Source organism: Callospermophilus lateralis, chromosome 15 (assembly GCF_048772815.1).
Source record: "Callospermophilus lateralis isolate mCalLat2 chromosome 15, mCalLat2.hap1, whole genome shotgun sequence".
NCBI lineage: Eukaryota > Metazoa > Chordata > Mammalia > Rodentia > Sciuridae > Callospermophilus > Callospermophilus lateralis.
In genome coordinates this window covers 85,712,968-85,731,157 of record NC_135319.1, presented here as the reverse complement: position 1 = coordinate 85,731,157, position 18,190 = coordinate 85,712,968, and the positions used below count along the sequence as shown (strand labels likewise).

At 52.6% G+C, this 18,190-nt stretch overlaps 3 protein-coding genes across 3 annotated transcripts; all 3 read right to left on the bottom strand.

The window, feature by feature from the left end:
* Nucleotides 1–304: 304 nt before the first annotated feature.
* LOC143637978 (scavenger receptor cysteine-rich domain-containing protein DMBT1-like) lies at nucleotides 305–4,831 on the bottom strand. Its single transcript, XM_077105364.1, has 5 exons — nucleotides 4,818–4,831; nucleotides 3,675–3,704; nucleotides 3,563–3,592; nucleotides 2,504–2,520; nucleotides 305–678 (listed from the first exon to the last, which is right to left on the bottom strand). The coding sequence occupies exons 1-5, from the start codon at nucleotides 4,829–4,831 to the stop codon at nucleotides 305–307; spliced, it is 465 nt and encodes a 154-aa protein (XP_076961479.1).
* A 2,520-nt stretch (nucleotides 4,832–7,351) lies between these two features.
* On the bottom strand, nucleotides 7,352–12,285 carry LOC143637977 (scavenger receptor cysteine-rich domain-containing protein DMBT1-like). Its single transcript, XM_077105363.1, has 4 exons — nucleotides 12,237–12,285; nucleotides 10,356–10,385; nucleotides 10,244–10,273; nucleotides 7,352–7,725 (listed from the first exon to the last, which is right to left on the bottom strand). The coding sequence occupies exons 1-4, from the start codon at nucleotides 12,283–12,285 to the stop codon at nucleotides 7,352–7,354; spliced, it is 483 nt and encodes a 160-aa protein (XP_076961478.1).
* Nucleotides 12,286–13,806: 1,521 nt separating this feature from the next.
* Nucleotides 13,807–17,619, bottom strand: LOC143637976 (scavenger receptor cysteine-rich domain-containing protein DMBT1-like). The gene is made up of 2 exons (XM_077105362.1): nucleotides 17,166–17,619; nucleotides 13,807–14,177 (listed from the first exon to the last, which is right to left on the bottom strand). Exons 1-2 carry the CDS (start codon nucleotides 17,617–17,619, stop codon nucleotides 13,807–13,809), a joined length of 825 nt encoding a protein of 274 aa, XP_076961477.1.
* Nucleotides 17,620–18,190: the final 571 nt, after the last annotated feature.

Genomic DNA, 18,190 nt, shown 5'->3' with positions numbered 1-18,190 from the left:
TGCCTCAAGTGACCCTGTGGACCAAGGAGGAGGGGAGGGGACAGTCAGTGAGACAGGGACGCGTCATAGAGCAGCACTCACAGGACGGGCAGTGGGGGGGCTCCTCAGGGAGGGGAGGTGCAGGGCAGCAGTGACCCCTGGGGCCCATGTGAGCAGGCCTCGCCCAGCCTGAGGGGCAGTTCCCAGCCCAGGGTCCTTCCCAGCACACATCCCACGGGAGCCACCTGTCTGTTCAAGGGGAGAACCACAGTGTCCCCACCCAGGAGCCAGGGCTCACACATGAAGAGCAGGGCCAGGGCTCTGATCAGAGTCCATTCACGAGGGGAGAGTCCAGCGGGGCCAGAGGCTCACCTAGGCAGATGACTCCTGCGTCCTCCTGGTGTCCACAGTTATGGGAGAGCCAACCTCGGTGGCGGCAGTTCCACAGGTAGGACTCATGCCCAGAGCAGGCCACATCATCCAGGACAATCGGCCCTGAGCCCTGACCAAACCGGGCATACCCTGGGGCAGACACAGCCCAGCCACAGCCCAGCTGCCTGCAGACCACGTTGGCATCGTTGATGTCCCAGCTGTCATCGCACACGGTGCCCCAGGAGCCTCTGTACAGGACCTCCACCCGGCCTTCACACTGGTTACTCCCATTCACCACTCTCAGGTCCAAACCGAAATCAGTTGTTCCTAGACATGGACATCATTTATCATTAGGGAAGTGTTATCAAAATCCCTAAGAGAGGGCTGGGGATGTGGCTCAGTGGTAAAGTGTCTGCCTGGCATGCACCAGGCCCTGGGTTTAAACCCCAGTACTGGGGGGAATAATCCCAGTGAGACACCACCTCACTCCATCCAGGACACCATGATGAACAAGATACACCACGACCACTGCTGGGGACATATGGAAAGACCAAGCCCTCAGACACTGCCAGTGGGAACAGCAACACTCCAGCTGCTGTAGAACATGGTTCAACGTCCCCACAAGTGACACACTGAATTAGCACAGGACCCAGACAACCCACTTCTAGGTCTATACCCAGAGGAACCAGGAACAGGAATCCCAGCCAAAATTGTATGTAGGGGCTGGGAATGTGGCCAAGTGGTAGTGCGCTCGCCTGGCATGCACAAGGCGCTGGGTTCGATCCTCAGCACCACATAAAAATAAAGAAAAGATGTTGTGTCCACTGAAAACTAAAAAATAAATAAATAAGTATTTTAAAAAATTGTATGTGTCTGCTCTGGCACCACTATTTACACAGCCAACAGACAGAGATCACCTGTGCCCATCCACAGGTGAATGGGTAAACAGAACGTGGGGTCAACAATGGTGGCATATTCATACCACGGAATGGCTTCTGGCAGTGAAAAGAAAAGACACGCTCCTACATGCCAAGCACAAGTGGAAACCTGTGAATGGAATAAGGCAGCCAAGAAAGCCAGGGCTTCCACTCATGGGAAATAACCAGGGAGACAAGTCCAGACACCCAGAGCAGAGCTGTGCTTACCAGAAGCTGGGAAAGACCAAGGGTGGGGACAGGTCAGTGGGGTTTTAGCTGGGGATGATGAAAAGTTCTGGAACTACGTAGTGGTAATGGTTGCACAATCCCGCGGATGTACTCAATATCACGGAATTGCACAATTTAAAAAAGGTAAATGGAAAAATTTTAAATGATACAACCTAAAATGGTAAATTTGGGCTGGTGATATTTTTTAAAGGTAAAGGGATTGCCTATCGTGTGCAAAGCCCTGGAATCAATCCCAAATATGGAGGCAAATAAAAGGAAAAACACAAATTTTACTTTATGCATAGATGTTATCAAAATAAGGTAACAACAGGGAAATGATGTCATTGTGAGCTTCATATATACACCTCTATGAATGTGGGTATACCTATACATACACACATACAATGGAATATGTGAATATATGCATATTCTTGTACCCAGAGTCAATTTTTTGTTCATAAAGAAATAAAATCTGTATTATGAAATTGAAAAAAGAGGAGCAGGCCCTGGACGAGATCTTCAGGCCACCATCAACTGTCTCCCCAGTCTCTCCTCTGAGGGAGGGAAGCTTCCTGGTTCTCACAGCCCACGTGGGCCCCTCTGCTTCATTAACGGCAAACAGTGGTCATCTCCAGGCCCATGGACCTGTGCAGCGCCCTGCCCTGAGCCCAAGGGAACCTTCAGGGAGCTTAACACAGCTCAGGAATGTCCCCGTGGAGGGTGTGAATTTGCTGATGTGGGTTTGGTGTGAGCACAGGAGAGCCCACTATTGTCACCCTCTCAGAAGACCGGGGAAGCCAAGAGGTCAGGGTGGAGGACAATGGAAGTGTGGGCGCTGTTCCCGTCCCTGGCTTTCTGGGTCCAGGATCCCAGTCTTATCGCAGAGCCACAGGCAGGAGGGGCTGTGCCCCTAGGGTCCCTAAGGGAGACAGGTGAACAGGTTTGGAGGACATGGAGAGGCCTCTGCACTCCTCCATGGACACTCCACGGACAGCTCAGGCTCTCACCCAGGGACAAAGGACAGCTGGGGAGCAGCGCACAGACACGGGAGGACACCTGGGAGAGGAAGGTGTCAACAGGAAGGGGGATGACAACTGGCCCTCCCAGAGAGCTTGGAGGAAAGCAGAGCTCTCCTGGGGAGGGCTTCCTCTGCTGCTGCTCTGGTTTGGGGTTTTGTGGTTTGTTTTCGTTGTTTAATAAATTTAAATAGAAAAGAAATTTATTATTAAATAAATCACAAAAGCCTCTGACTACAAATTCCAAAAAGAGTCTGGTAGCCCCATTATCCCCATCTCCCCCAAGGAAACTACAACTCTGAAGGAGGACATAATATCCTGGACCATCCCAGCACACAGAGGTGGCTCTGCTGAGGGATCTGGAGCCACCAAGTTCAATATGAATCCCCCTGAGAGAAACTGGTCAGACCTATGGAGCCTGATGGGCTCTTTCACCTAGTGGGATATAGATTTGGTCCTGAAACAACCATTGTTCCCCTACAGGCAAAAAGCAAGCTGAGAGTGAACCCCGCACATGGAAAAGTGGGCCTAAGAAACTCGAGGGGAACAGGCACCTCAGAAACTTCTAGATCTAGCTCTACCTGGAGCCCCTGATCTATAAATATGCATCTTACACAAGCAAGTCAACAAATTCTTTCTAGCTGATTTTGACTTGGGCTCCTGTCACTTGCCAACAAAACATCCTGACTCAGATCCCTTTTACAGCAAAATGCACAACAGCTGGGTGAAGGGAGCCCTTCACAGTGGAAGAGGGGCCATGTGGGCTGTGAGAACCAGGAAGCTTCCCTCCCTCAGAGGAGAGACTGGGGAGACAATTGATGGTGTCCTGAAGATCTCGTCCAGGGCCTGCTCCTCTTTTTTAAATTTCATAATACAGATTTTATTTCTTTATGAACAAAAAATTGACTCTGGGTACAAGAATATGCATATATTCACATATTCCATTGTATGTGTGTAAGCAGCAAGAGACTTCATGCAAAGTCCAAGAATCCCCCAAATCTAAGCTGTCACTTAGAGTTCAAAAGCCTTGGCTTAGTCAAATGTGCTTACCAGGGGGAGTAGTTGTTGGATGCCACCAATCTGAAATGGAAATGGAAAACAAAATCAGATTAGAGGGCAAAGGGTGTGGAGCCAAGGTTACACTTAATTCAAAAATGCTTACCGTAGTAAGGAGTTGTTGTAGTCCACCAATCTGGAAAGGAAAACAAGATCAGATTAGGAAGCAGGGGGTGTGATGTCAAGGTTGAACTTAATCCAAAAATGCTTACCATAGATGGGAGTTGTTCTAGGCCACCAACCTGGGAAGGAAGACAAAGCCACCTTAGAAGGCAGGGGGTATGGAGTGGAGGTTGGGTAGGGACCTGGTGCTGGAATCAGGCACAGGTGGTCAGAGAAGCTCTGTGCCTGGGGGAGAACAAGGCCCTTCTAGAGAGCCTCAGTGAGCAAGACCGTGACCTGAATCACCTCCACCATGGCAGTGAGCTACAGAGTCCCAGGGGCAGCTACAAGCTTTTCTGAAGGATGGTTCTCTGGTTAAAAGAATTTCTCAGTACATGCCTGAGGTATATGACATGAAAAATCCCTGTGCTCCCCTCCACGTGAGTCTTGGCCAGAGGAGGTGTTCCAGTAGAAGTGGCCCAGGACCCGCCCGGCTGCTCCTCAACACTCAGGTCAGAGCCGGCCCTGTCCTGTCCCTCCAGGCTAGGAAGGAGGACGAACACTCTGTGGGCTCTGCCGCTAGAACACTCCACAGACCCTCTCAGAGCTACCAGCTGGAGCTGTGAACAGGAGCAAGGAGTGAGGGTCACCTAGGAGTGAGGAGGCAGATGGACTCACCTGGGGTGGGGGTCTCTGTGGAAGACAAGGCATCTGTGGGAGAGAGAAGGTTGGATCTGATGTATTACACAGGAGGCGGCAAAACTGGGACTCAGGTGGAAGATAAGGAGCAGGTCAGGCATTCATTCATGCCGGTCCCTTCCCTCAAAGGGGGAGCTGATTGCCCAAAGGATGCTCCTTGGAGGTGTCCAGGCAGATCCTGTCCCCTTCAGCCTCAAGGGGAGACCCTGTCTAGATGTGGTGGTTGAGCTGAACCCACTCTTCCTCACCTGGTGGCTTTTAGCCACTGACTCAGTAAAGCAGGGCCCCAGAACACAGGTCAGTCATGCACATGGGCCCATCTGCAGTCATAGCCCAGGACCCTCCGGATGGACCCCCCACACACACAGGGGTGGCCTCAGCTGAAGACCTCCCTTCCCAATGAGCATTTGGATGCAGATGTGGCTCAGTGAGCTGGTGCCTCCCTCACCCGCTGTGCTGCATCCCTGTCACCCTCACCCTGTCCCCTTCAGAGGGGTAAAGGAACCGAGGGGGAGGAGGAGGGATACGGGGATTTTCTCCTTGACTCTTATTTACACTTCTTCAAGGTGTGTAAGGTCTTGATTTCACAGTTTATTAACAACCCAGACCAGGAGCTAAACTGCAAGACCAAACCCGATTCTCAGCAAAGAACTAAGATGATTTCAGGAAATTATGAAAATCACAAAACTGTCACATGAGGAGAGTAACATGTCAGAAAGTCTTCCTCTCAGAGCAAAGCTTCCCACAAAACACAGAGACCACTTTGAGAGTACAACAGGATGCCCCGACATGAGGCAGGACAGAGGGACCAAGTGAGGTTACCCCAAGGACAGAAGTCCCTGAGTCCTGACAGAGACCCGCATGACTGCTCATGTAGAAGACGCTGGAAGTTCACTGGAAGTTCTTTCTTATGTTCAAGCATGAAGTTGTTCACCTGCGAATAAGAACTCCTCCCTCTCCCCCATCATCATGGGTCGGGTGGGTGCCCGAGCTCAGTGGCTATCTGCATTGATGTCATACTTCAGGAATCTGAGCTTTGTCACTGCTGGTCTCCAGGACTCAGGGTTTAAAGCAGATATCTACAGCATAGCTTTGGCCCTGGCCTGAGCCACTCTCTCTTTAGATCACAGAAAAGGAGGCAGGCAGAGGCCTATTGGTTTAAAACTCTGATTCTTCTTACAAGTGCCAGCTGACAAGGCACACCATCAGCGTGGCCTAGAGGCTTAGCCATTGCTGTAGGAATCTTCTAAAAAGGCAGCACCTTCAGCAGGGAGCAGGAAACTTTTTGCTCCTTGGGGAGCAGGGCTCAAATATCCACCATTTCTGCCTTTCCCCCCATTTCCCCAGGCAGCTGCTTTGCAGAAAGTCGAGGAGAGCATCCGTGCTTCCATCCTTCTGTGAAGACTTTATTCAAAAATCAAGGAAAGCTGGGTGTGGTGGTGCACACCTGTAATCCCAGCAGCTCAGGAGGCTGAGGCAGGAGGATCGTGAGGTCAAAGCCAGCCTCAACAATGGTGAGGCACTAGGCAACTCAGTGAGACCCTGTCTCTAAACAAAATACAAAATAGGGCTGGGGATGGGGCTCACTAGTTCAGTGCCCCTGAATTCAGTCCCTGGTACCAATGACAACAACAACAAAATAAAGTGGAGAGAAATGAAAGAAACATTCAACTTGAAGTCAAATTGGGCCACCCAAATGTGCAAGAAAGTGGGTCAAAGACATCACTCAGAGAATTTCAATACGGATTTTACACACCAAGGTACCAAGCCTACAACATGAATTGTGGGGAAATGCGCGTGACCAGAAGAACACCTGTAGGCATGGAAACTAGCTAGCAAAGGGGTTTCTCTGCTTCCCCAGGAGCCCTGCATCCCTGAATAAACTGGAAGGGACAGAGCCCAGGCTAGGGTCCAAGGTCACATGTCAGAGGCTATGGCTTCATGTGCAGAAGTGGCAGCCGAGGTGCCCACCAACCGGTGCTCCCCTTCTCCTCAGCTGCCAGGTGTGCCAACCTGGACAGGACACTCAGCACTTTGGCACAGAGCAGGCACTGGGTGGCATTGGGGATAGGACAGGCCACCCATGACTCCTGGGAGTCCCACAATCTCTGCCTCAGACCATGGACACAACCTGTCCCCAGGAAAGGTCTCAGTGCGCCCACTATCACTGGGACACAGGAGGCATCTCAGGTGGACAGCTGGGGAGGGGCAGAGACATGGCCCAGAAAGTTCCAGGTGAGCACAGCAGTTCCTGGGGGTGGGTTTCACACTAACCACCTGGCCGCCCACGGGCACTCTCTTTACAAGGGCAGCCCCCGTCCACTCCCACTCCCACCCCAAAGTGGGTGAAGATTCCTCGTCTCCCTTCTCCCAGGGTCTCCCCAGTTGACCATCCTGAGGAGAATGACCACGGCAGCCCTGGCCTCCATCTCCAGCAGTTCTGAGGGTCTGGAGAGTCCCATCTGTGGGCTGCAGGGGCCTGGGGCAGGGCCTCCCCCTTAAGCTGTCTTGCTCAGGCAGGTGGCCCCACAGGTGGCACCTCAGCTGGTACCATGACACACCCCAGGAGTTCCCTGGGAAATGGCCACTGTGGAAAGCCAATGCCCTTCTGTATGTCTGTAGACCCACAGCAAAGGGGGCATTGGGCCCCACTGATGGGCCAGTTAGAATGACACCTTGGGCCTGGTGACCCTGTGGGCCAAGGAGGAGGGGAGGGGACAGTCAGTGAGACAGGGGCGCGTCATAGAGCAGCACTCACAGGACGGGCAGTGGGGGGGCTCCTCAGGGAGGGGAGGTGCAGGGCAGCAGTGACCCCCTGGGGCCCATGTGAGCAGGCCTCGCCCAGCCTGAGGGGCAGTTCCCAGCCCAGGGTCCTTCCCAGCACACATCCCACGGGAGCCACCTGTCTGTTCAAGGGGAGAACCACAGCGTCCCCACCCAGGAGCCAGGGCTCACACATGAAGAGCAGGGCCAGGGCTCTGGTCAGAGTCCATTCACGAGGGGAGAGTCCAGCGGGGCCAGAGGCTCACCTGAGCAGATGACTGCTGCGTCCTCCTGGTGTCCACAGTTATGGGACAGCCAGCCATTGTGGCCGCAGTTCCACAGGTAGGACTCATGCCCAGAGCAGGCCACATTATCCAGGACAATTGGCCCTGAGCCCTGACCAAACCGGGCATTCCCTGGGGCAGACACAGCCCAGCCACAGCCCAGCTGCCTGCAGACCACGTTGGCATCGTTGGTGTCCCAGCTGTCATCGCACACGGTGCCCCAGGAGCCTCTGTACAGGACCTCCACCCGGCCTTGACACCGGTGACCTCCATTCACTAGTCTCAGGTCCAAACCGAAATCAGTTGTTCCTAGAGATGGACATCATTTGTCATTAGGGAAGTGCTGTCAAAATCCCTAAGAGAGGGCTGGGGATGTGGCTCAGTGGTAAAGTGTCTGCCTGGCATGCACCAGGCCCTGGGTTTAAACCCCAGTACTGGGGGGAATAATCCCAGTGAGACACCACCTCACTCCATCCAGGACACCATGATGAACAAGATACACCACGACCACTGCTGGGGACATATGGAAAGACCAAGCCCTCAGACACTGCCAGTGGGAACAGCAACACTCCAGCTGCTGTAGAACATGGTTCAACGTCCCTACAAGTGACACACTGAATTAGCACAGGACCCAGACAACCCACTTCTAGGTCTATACCCAGAGGAACCAGGAGCAGGCAACCCAGCCAAAATTGTATGTGCCTGCTCAGGAAGCACTATTTACACAGGCAAGAGGCAGAGACCACCTGTGCCCATCCACAGGTGAATGGGTAAACAGAACGTGGGGTCAACAATGAGGCATATTCGTACCACGGAATGGCTTCTGGCAATGAAAAGAAAAGACGGGCTCCTTCATGCCAAATGCAAGTGAAAACCTGCTGAATGGAATAAGGCAGCCAAAAAGCCAGGGCTTCCATTCCCGGGAAATAACCAGGGAGGCAAATCCAGACGCCCAGAGCAGAGCTGTGCTTCCAGAAGTGGGAAAGAGCAAGAGCTGGACAGGTCAGTGGAGTTTTAGCTGGGGATGATGAAAGTTCTGGAACTAGACAGTGATAATGGTATCCCATGGACGAATCTAATCATCAAATTGCACAATTTAAAAAAGGTAAATGGATAAATTTTAGATTATATAATCTAAAACGGTAACTTGGGACTAGGGAACATTGTTCCGAGGTAAAGGGCTTATCTTTCATGGGGAAAGCCCTGAAATGAACCCCCAATGTGGAGGACAAAAAGAAAATAACAAACTTGATGTCATATAAACATTTTACCCAGATAAGGTAACACAAGGGAAATAGTATCAATGGGAACTCCACATGATACACGTCTGTGTACATGTGTGTACACGTGTATATACATAGTGGACATATATGAATACATGATATTCCTGTACCCTGAGACAATTTTTAGTTTATAGAGATATAAAAATCTGTATTGGGAAATTTAAAAAAGAGGAGCAGGCCCTGGACGAGATCTTCAGGCCACCATCAACTGTCTCCCCAGTCTCTCCTCTGAGGGAGGGAAGCTTCCTGGTCCTCACAGCCCACGTGGGCCCCTCTGCTTCATTAACGGCAAACAGTGGTCATCTCCAGGCCCATGGACCTGTGCAGCGCCCTGGGCCCTGAGCCCAAGGGAACCTTCAGGGAGCTTAACACAGCTCAGGAATGTCCCCGTGGAGGGTGTGAATTTGCTGATGTGGGTTTGGTGTGAGCACAGGAGAGCCCACTATTGTCACCCTCTCAGAAGACCGGGGAAGCCAAGAGGTCAGGGTGGAGGACAATGGAAGTGTGGGCGCTGTTCCCGTCCCTGGCTTTCTGGGTCCAGGATCCCAGTCTTATCGCAGAGCCACAGGCAGGAGGGGCTGTGCCCCTAGGGTCCCTAAGGGAGACAGGTGAACAGGTTTGGAGGACATGGAGAGGCCTCTGCACTCCTCCATGGACACTCCACGGACAGCTCAGGCTCTCATCCAGGGACAAAGGACAGCTGGGGAGCAGCGCACAGACACGGGAGGACACCTGGGAGAGGAAGGTGTCAACAGGAAGGGGGATGACAACTGGCTCTCAGCAGAGAGCTTGGAGGAAAGCAGAGCTCTCCTGGGGAGGGCTTCCTCTGCTGCTGCTCTGGTTTGGGGTTTTTGTGGTTTGTTTTTGTTGTTTAATAAATTTAAATAGAAAAGAAATTTATTATTAAATAAATCACAAAAGCCTCTGACTACAAATTCCAAAAAGAGTCTGGTACCCACATTATCCCCATCTCCCCCAAGTAAACAACAACTCTGAAGGAGGACATAATATCCTGGACCATCCCAGCACACAGAGGTGGCTCTGCAGAGGGATCTGGAGCCACCAAGTTCAATATGAATCCCCCTGGGAGAAACTGGTCAGACCTATGGAGCCTGATGGGCTCTTTCACCTAGTGGGATATAGATTTGGTCCTGAAACAACCATTGTTCCCCTACAGGCAAAAAGCAAGCTGAGAGTGAACCCCACACATGGAAAAGTGGGCCTAAGAAACTCGAGGGGAACAGGCACCTCAGAAACTTCTAGATCTAGCTCTACCTGGAGCCCCTGATCTATAAATACGCATCTTACACAAGCTAGTCAACAAATTCTTTCTAGCTGATTTTGACTTGGGCTCCTGTCACTTGACAACAAAACATCCTGACTCAGATCCCTTTTATAGCACAATGCACAACAGCTGGGTGAAGGGAGCCCTTCACAGTGGAAGAGGTGGTAAGCAGCAAGAGACTTCATGCCAAGTCCAAGAATCCCCCAAATCTAAGCTGTCACTTAGAGTTCAAAGCCTTGACTTAGTCAAATGTGCTTACCAGGGGGAGTAGTTGTTGGATGCCACCAATCTGAAATGGAAATGGAAAACAAAATCAGATTAGAGGGCAAAGGGTGTGGAGCCAAGGTTACACTTAATTCAAAAATGCTTACCGTAGTAAGGAGTTGTTGTAGTCCACCAATCTGGAAAGGAAAACAAGATCAGATTAGGAAGCAGGGGGTGTGATGTCAAGGTTGAACTTAATCCAAAAATGCTTACCATAGATGGGAGTTGTTCTAGGCCACCAACCTGGGAAGGAAGACAAAGCCACCTTAGAAGGCAGGGGGTATGGAGTGGAGGTTGGGTAGGGACCTGGTGCTGGAATCAGGCACAGGTGGTCAGAGAAGCTCTGTGCCTGGGGGAGAACAAGGCCCTTCTAGAGAGCCTCAGTGAGCAAGACCGTGACCTGAATCACCTCCACCATGGCAGTGAGCTACAGAGTCCCAGGGGCAGCTACAAGCTTTTCTGAAGGATGGTTCTCTGGTTAAAAGAATTTCTCAGTACATGCCTGAGGTATATGACATGAAAAATCCCTGTGCTCCCCTCCACGTGAGTCTTGGCCAGAGGAGGTGTTCCAGTAGAAGTGGCCCAGGACCCGCCCGGCTGCTCCTCAACACTCAGGTCAGAGCTGGCCCTGTCCAGTCCCTCCAGGCTAGGAAGGAGGACGAACACTCTGTGGGCTCTGCCGCTAGAACACTCCACAGACCCTCTCAGAGCTACCAGCTGGAGCTGTGAACAGGAGCAAGGAGTGAGGGTCACCTAGGAGTGAGGAGGCAGATGGACTCACCTGGGGTGGGGGTCTCTGTGGAAGACAAGGCATCTGTGGGAGAGAGAAGGTTGGATCCGATGTATTACACAGGAGGCGGCAAAACTGGGACTCAGGTGGAAGATAAGGAGCAGGTCAGGCATTCATTCATGCCGGTCCCTTCCCTCAAAGGGGGAGCTGATTGCCCAAAGGATGCTTCTTGGAGGTGTCCAGGCAGATCCTGTCCCCTTCAGCCTCAAGGGGAGACCCTGTCTAGATGTGGTGGTTGAGCTGAACCCACTCTTCCTCACCTGGTGGCTTTTAGCCACTGACTCAGTAAAGCAGGGCCCCAGAACACAGGTCAGTCATGCACATGGGCCCATCTGCAGTCATAGCCCAGGACCCTCCAGATGGACCCCCCACACACAGGGGTGGCCTCAGCTGAAGACCTCCCTTCCCAATGAGCATTTGGATGCAGATGTGGCTCAGTGAGCTGGTGCCTCCCTCACCCGCTGTGCTGCATCCCTGTCACCCTCACCCTGTCCCCTTCAGAGGGGTAAAGGAACCAAGGGGGAGGAGGAGGGATATGGGGATTTTCTCCTTGACTCTTATTTACACTTCTTCAAGGTGTGTAAGGTCTTGATTTCACAGTTTATTAACAACCCAGACCAGGAGCTAAACTGCAAGACCAAACCCGATTCTCAGCAAAGAACTAAAATGACTTCCAATAAATGGGAAAAGAACAAAAACCATCATTGGAGGACACTAACATGTCAGAAAGTTTCTCTAAGAGCAAAGCCCCCCAAGAAAGAGGGAGGACAAGTTGAGGGTAGAACAGGATGTCCCAATGTGAGGCAGGACAGAGGGACCAAGTGAGGTGACCCCAGGGACAGAAGTCCCCTGAGTCCTGACAGAAACCCGCATCAACTGCTCATGTAGAAGACGCTGGAAGTTCACTGGAAGTTCTTTCTTATGTTCAAGCATGAAGTTGTTCACCTGCGAATAAGAACTCCTCCCTCTCCCCCATCATTGTGGGTGGGGTGGGTGCCCGTGCTCAGTGGCTTTCTGCATTGATGTCACACTTCAGGAATCTGAGCTTTGTCACTGCTGGTCTCCAGGACTCAGGGTTTAAAGCAGATATCTACAGCATAGCTTTGGCTCTGGCCTGAGCCACTCTCTCTTAGTCATGGAGTCACAGAAGAGGGGCCAGTCAGAGGCCTATTGGTTTAAAACTTGGGGTTCTCCTTACAGGTGCCACTGACAAAGCACACATCAGCGTGGCCTAGAGGCTCAGCCATGGCTGTAGGAATCTTCTAAAAGGGAAGCACCTTCAGTAGGGAGCAGGGCTCAAATATCCCCCATTCCTGCCTCCCTCCTCCATTCCCCCAGGAAGCTGCTTTACAGAAAGTCGAGGAGAGCAACCGCACTTCCATCCTTCTGTGAAGACTATTCAAGAAATCAGTGGAGAGAAATGACAGAAATACCCACTTGAAGACAAAAGGGACCACCCCAACGTGCAAGGCAGTCTGCTTAAGGACATAACTCAGAATTCCTATATTAGATTTACACGCCAAGGTACCATGCCCACAGACATGAAGTCTGGAAAAATGCATGGGACCAAAAATACATCTCTGCACATGGAAAAATTGCTAGCATGATTTAGCATATGTGCAAAATGGGTTTCTCTGCTTCCCCAGGAGCCCTGCATCACAGAATGAACTAGGAGGGACAGAGCCCAGGCTGGGGTCCAAGGTCACAGGTCAGAGGCTAAAGCTTCATGTGAAGATGCAGCAGCCAAGGTACCACATCAACCCAGGGCTCCCCTTCTCCTCAGCTGCCAGGAGCTGAAAACTTTGGCGGGACACTCAGCACTTTGGCACAGAGCAGGCACTGGGTGGCATCGGGGATAGGGCAGGCCACCCATGCCTGCTGGGAGTCCCACAATCTCTGCCTCAGACCATGGACACAACCTGTCCCCAGGAAAGGTCTCAGTGCGCCCACTATAACTGGGACACAGGAGGCATCTCAGGTGGACAGCTAGGGAGAGGCAGAGACATGGCCCAGAAAGTTCCAGGTGAGCACAGCAGTTCCTGGGGGTGGGTTTCACACTAACCAACCTGGCCTCCCACGGGCACTCTCTTTACAAGGGCAGCCCCTGTCCACTCCCACACCCACCCAAAGTGGGTGAAGATTCCTCGTCTCCCTTCTCCCAGGGTCTCCCCAGTTGACCATCCTGAGGAGAATGACCGCGGCAGCCCTGGCCTCCATCTCCAGCAGTTCTGAGGGTCTGGAGAGTCCCATCTGTGGACTGCAGGGGCCTGGGGCAGGGCCTCCCCCTTAAGCTGTCTTGCTCAGGCAGGTGGCCCCACAGGTGGCACCTCAGCTGGTGCCATGACACACCCCAGGAGTTCCCTGGGAAATGGCCACTGTGGAAAGCCAATGCCCTTCTGTATGTCTGTAGACCCACAGCAAATGGGCATTGGGCCCCACTGATGGGCCAGTTAGAATGACACCTTGGGCCTGGTGACCCTGTGGGCCAAGGAGGAGGGGAGGGGACAGTCAGTGAGACGGGGACGCGTCATAGAGCAGCACTCACAGCACGGGCAGTGGGGGGGCTCCTCAGGGAGGGGAGGTGCAGGGCAGCAGTGACCCCTGGGGCCCATGTGAGCAGGCCTCGCCCAGCCTGAGGGGCAGTTCCCAGCCCAGGGTCCTTCCCAGCACACATCCCACGGGAGCCACCTGTCTGTTCAAGGGGAGAACCACAGCGTCCCCACCCAGGAGCCAGGGCTCACACATGAAGAGCAGGGCCAGGGCTCTGGTCAGAGTCCATTCACGAGGGGAGAGTCCAGCGGGGCCAGAGGCTCACCTGAGCAGATGACTGCTGCGTCCTCCTGGTGTCCACAGTTATGGGACAGCCAGCCATTGTGGCGGCAGTTCCACAGGTAGGACTCATGCCCAGAGCAGGCCACATCATCCAGGACAATTGGCCCTGAGCCCTGACCAAACCGGGCATTCCCTGGGGCAGACACAGCCCAGCCACAGCCCAGCTGCCTGCAGACCACGTTGGCATCGTTGGTGTCCCAGCTGTCATCGCACACGGTGCCCCAGGAGCCGCCGTACAGGACCTCCACACGTCCCTGGCATGGGTTTCCACCATTCACCAGCCTCAAGGCCAATCCAGATGTGGTTTCTAGAGAAAACACAGGATTTCTCATTCCGTGCTGTTCCGTAATGGCCAAGGTTGTGTAGTTGTATGCAGACAATACCACTTCCCAGGGGCCAAGCTCCATTGTGAAATTTGAAGCTCACTCACATCCTGGGCCTTGGACACCTTGCCCTGTAAAGGTCCGCCCCCGTGACACCTCATTCCCCTGACCTCATTGCACATTCCAGTTCCATAGTCCTTTGACGTGAGATTGGCCGCTGCTCTGTCAACTGCCGTGACCTGTGCAGAGTCTGCCCTGGATTTTAGCCCACCTTGCAACCAAGGCCTTCAAGTACAGATGACCCGGTCAGTTGGATCCCCAGGGACATCAAAGGCTGGAGATGACTTAGAGCAGGACCACCTAAAAGAGGCCATCAGTCCCACCCTCATATACCTGGAGACTTTTCTGGAAGATCAGCTTATTCTGATCTTTCCAACCCCAAGTTTTGTTTTGATTCAAAACTAACCTGAGAGCCAACAGTATTGTGACCCAAAGAGACAGAGTGGGAAAAAGGACCTGTTGCCACTGTAGCTGCAGGAGGCAGAAAAGAAGTGAACATGTGCAGGAATTATGCTTGGCCTCCAGAGGGTAGGAAGTATCCTTCCCACTTTGCTTGCTGGAGAGAATCTAGAGATCATCCAACATGACCCTTCTCCTGTAAAGGCCTGGGCAGAGGCCTGGTTCCCTCTACAGGGGACACATGAGGCTCCTGCTAAACAGACGCCTGCTGACGTTTAGGGTGTCCTGCGAGAAGCTCTGACATCTTTCTGGGGCTCCAAGGACGACTTGGAGTGTGTTTTACACAAGCTCCTCTTGATTCTACAGGCAGAATGGCTGAGGTCAGTACAGAGCCATGGATATGGAGGAGCTAGCACTGTAGACTAGAGAAATGATTCCGCTGATCTCTGTCCCAAAGTACACAGGCTCTTGAAGGCCCCCATATTCTGACTGATTCCTTCCCATCTACAAGGAAAGGGGCGTTGAAGGAGACTGCCAAGCTTTCTGTTGAGAAGGCATCAGTCCTTGCACTAAGCATTTGCAACACACCGATCACTCTATCCCTAAAAGGTTTCCTGAGGAAAAGCCAAACCCATGGTTATACTTGGCGTTGTGACCTACAGAGAGGGACTCATATAAAATTATTCATTACCTATTGCAAAGGAGGTCTCAGAGTTTGCTATTTTTGGCTCTGTGTGTTATAATTGTAAAAGTTGAAAAGCAAATAAGACAAAAAAAAAAAAGAACAGGAAAGATAAGTCTCTGAGAAGAATCAAGACCTGGAAGTAGTGGGGCTGGGGCTGGGGCTCAGCAGTAGCCACTTGCCCGGCATGTGTGAGGCACTGGGTTCGATTCTCAGCACCACATATATATAAATAAAATAAAGGTCTATCAACAACTAAAAAAAAAAAAAATTTTTTTAAAACCTGGAAGTAAACTGAAATCTATTGAGATGTCATTCCTGATCTGGATTTTTGTCTTGCTGCATGAGAAATTTAAAAAAACCTGTCTAGCCTTGGGCCTAAAAGGCTATTTAGGGAGAAAATATCTCTGTTCACACCTACGTATGACCTGTACAGAACTTCTGGGGATGGACCCAAAACTAACTTATCTTACTCTTGTCCCTCTGATTTCTCTTGTCTGATTGCATTGGCTAGTATCTCCAAAACAATATTGAATAGCAGTGGGGTTGGAGGGCATTCTTGCCTTGTTTCTTTGCTTTCATGAAAATGCTCCTAATGTTTCCCCTTAAAGTAAGTTATTGACATTAAATCTATGTGTTCAAATTGCTCCAAAGACAAGAGCTGACTGGTGCCAGGGCTTGGAGAGGAGACAACTGGAGAGCCATCCTAACCTGCTGCACCACAGCTCTCAGGTCTAAGTGACCTACTGGACTTCTACATGAGATGTCTGGATCTAGAAGAAAGTTGACCACCCTCCACATGGAGGGGCAGCTCTGAGTAAGCCCTGTCCCGTGTCGCAGGCAGATCAGCCCTGGAAGCTCGCGTGCTGAGGCCCCCTCCTTTACTAAAAGGCTGCATATTTTTCCTTGTGAAACCCAACACCCATCTGTCACTTGGTCACCCAGGATACCCCTACAAGCATTTTTTGCTCTTGTCACCACCCTCTCCCTGCTCTGCTTCCAGTCTCCACCAGTTCAGTATCAGCCCATGCTCGTCACAAAGCAGACGTCAAACCTGAAATGACACCCTCAAATGATAACTATTTGCCATCACTCAGATATTCCTGGAAAGGGGACCCCACCCAGGGAGAAAGGCAGTTTCCAGAGTCGTATTCTGGGCAACACTCCCTCAGGGCCACCGTTCTTCGGTGGGGTCACAGTGACACCCTGCAGAGCTGGACCGCACAGTCCAGACCACATGGTAAGTGCCAAAGGACAGTCTAATAGAAACTCCTCTTCTGGGGGACACAATAGACCAGCATCCCTGAGCCTTCTTGTGCAGTAAGACCCCCGTGGTGTTTGACATGTTCCAGCAGGAGATGCAGCCCGGGATGTGCTGGGCTGGGTCGGGGTCTCTCTTTTCCACCCATGGAGTGAGCGTCCTTGTGTTAGCACTTAATCCCCAGTAAACAGAACATATTGGCCAAACCTTGATGTGATTTTAGTTCCCGTTTAAGTGGGAAGGACCAGCGGCTGGCCCATCCTTCCCCACCTTTAGAGGAAGGGAAACTGCCACTTAGGCTGGTGATGGTCATGCTGCTCCTCATCGGAGCCAGTCCACTGAGGGTGGCATCAGCAAGCTCTGAGGCTGAAGCTGGCCTCCATCACTTCCCAGCTGTGGACACAGGCGGGTGCCTTGATCCTCTGACCTCAGCGTCTTTGTGAAAGGGATGGTAGTTCAGATGCTTTACCACCAAACAAGGAACCACTGATGGCAGAGCAGGTAACTGCCAAGTGCAGGCCCACACGTGCCCACACACACGCTTGTACGCCCGCCCACACGCGCCCACACGCGTGCACACGCGCACAGGGGCTAGGCCTTGGGGTGGCTGCGGTGCGCTGATAGTTGCTCTACCTGAGCACACGACTCCCGCGTCTTCCCTGTGGCCACACTCGTGGTTGTACCACCCATCATGGCGGCAGCTTGACAGGTAGGGCTCCCCTCCTGAGCAGTACACGGCGCCCAGGAGAATGTTCCCCGAGCCCTGACCAAAGTGAGCCCCGCCCAGGGCTGACACGGAATGGCCACAGCCGAGCTGCCGACAGACGACATCTGCATCCTGGGTGTCCCAGCTGTCGTCACAAACAGTGCCCCAGTAGCCTTGGTACAGGACCTCCACCCGGCCCTGGCACCGGTCACCGCCATTCACCAGCCTCACAGGTAAACCTGCATCAACACAGCGGGAAGCCGGGTCTTGGCGCTCTCTGCCCCCTGCCTTACGCCACCTAGCGCTCCCTTTTCTCATTCTTAGCGCACCCTGTGCTGTCCCCATCACTGATTCTCCCCCTCAGGACCTGAAATGTTACCCTCTTTCCCCCTGGAGATCCTCATGTTTTTTGAGAACTCCCCACACAGAGGACCCTCCAAAGCCACCACTCAGCTCCTACCCAGCCCTGACAGTCCCAGCCCTGAACTCCACACCAAAATTTCAGTGGCCTCTAGGATTCCCATCTCCATCCCACTCTCCCAAACCCAGCAGGGTCTCTTTCCTCCCCTTGGATCGACAGTGCTGTCCCACGGCACCAGCTGGGCTGGAATTCTGACGTTACACCCGGTTCCTGCTCCTCTTCAGCTCCACTCCACTGAGCACCCAGGCCCCTTTCTCTTTCCCTCCCACAGCCCATCCCTGGGTCAGACCTTCACCCTCTTGAACCTGGCCTTCTCCAGGGATCCAGGTGATCTCTCTCTGCTCCTCCCTCTCTCGGGCACCACATTCAGACCCAACAGAGCCCACTCTGCCCTCTGTACCCAGAGGACTCCTCTGTCTCCACTGAAGGCCCCCAGGTGGAACCTTTTCAAAGAGCAGATGTGTCCAA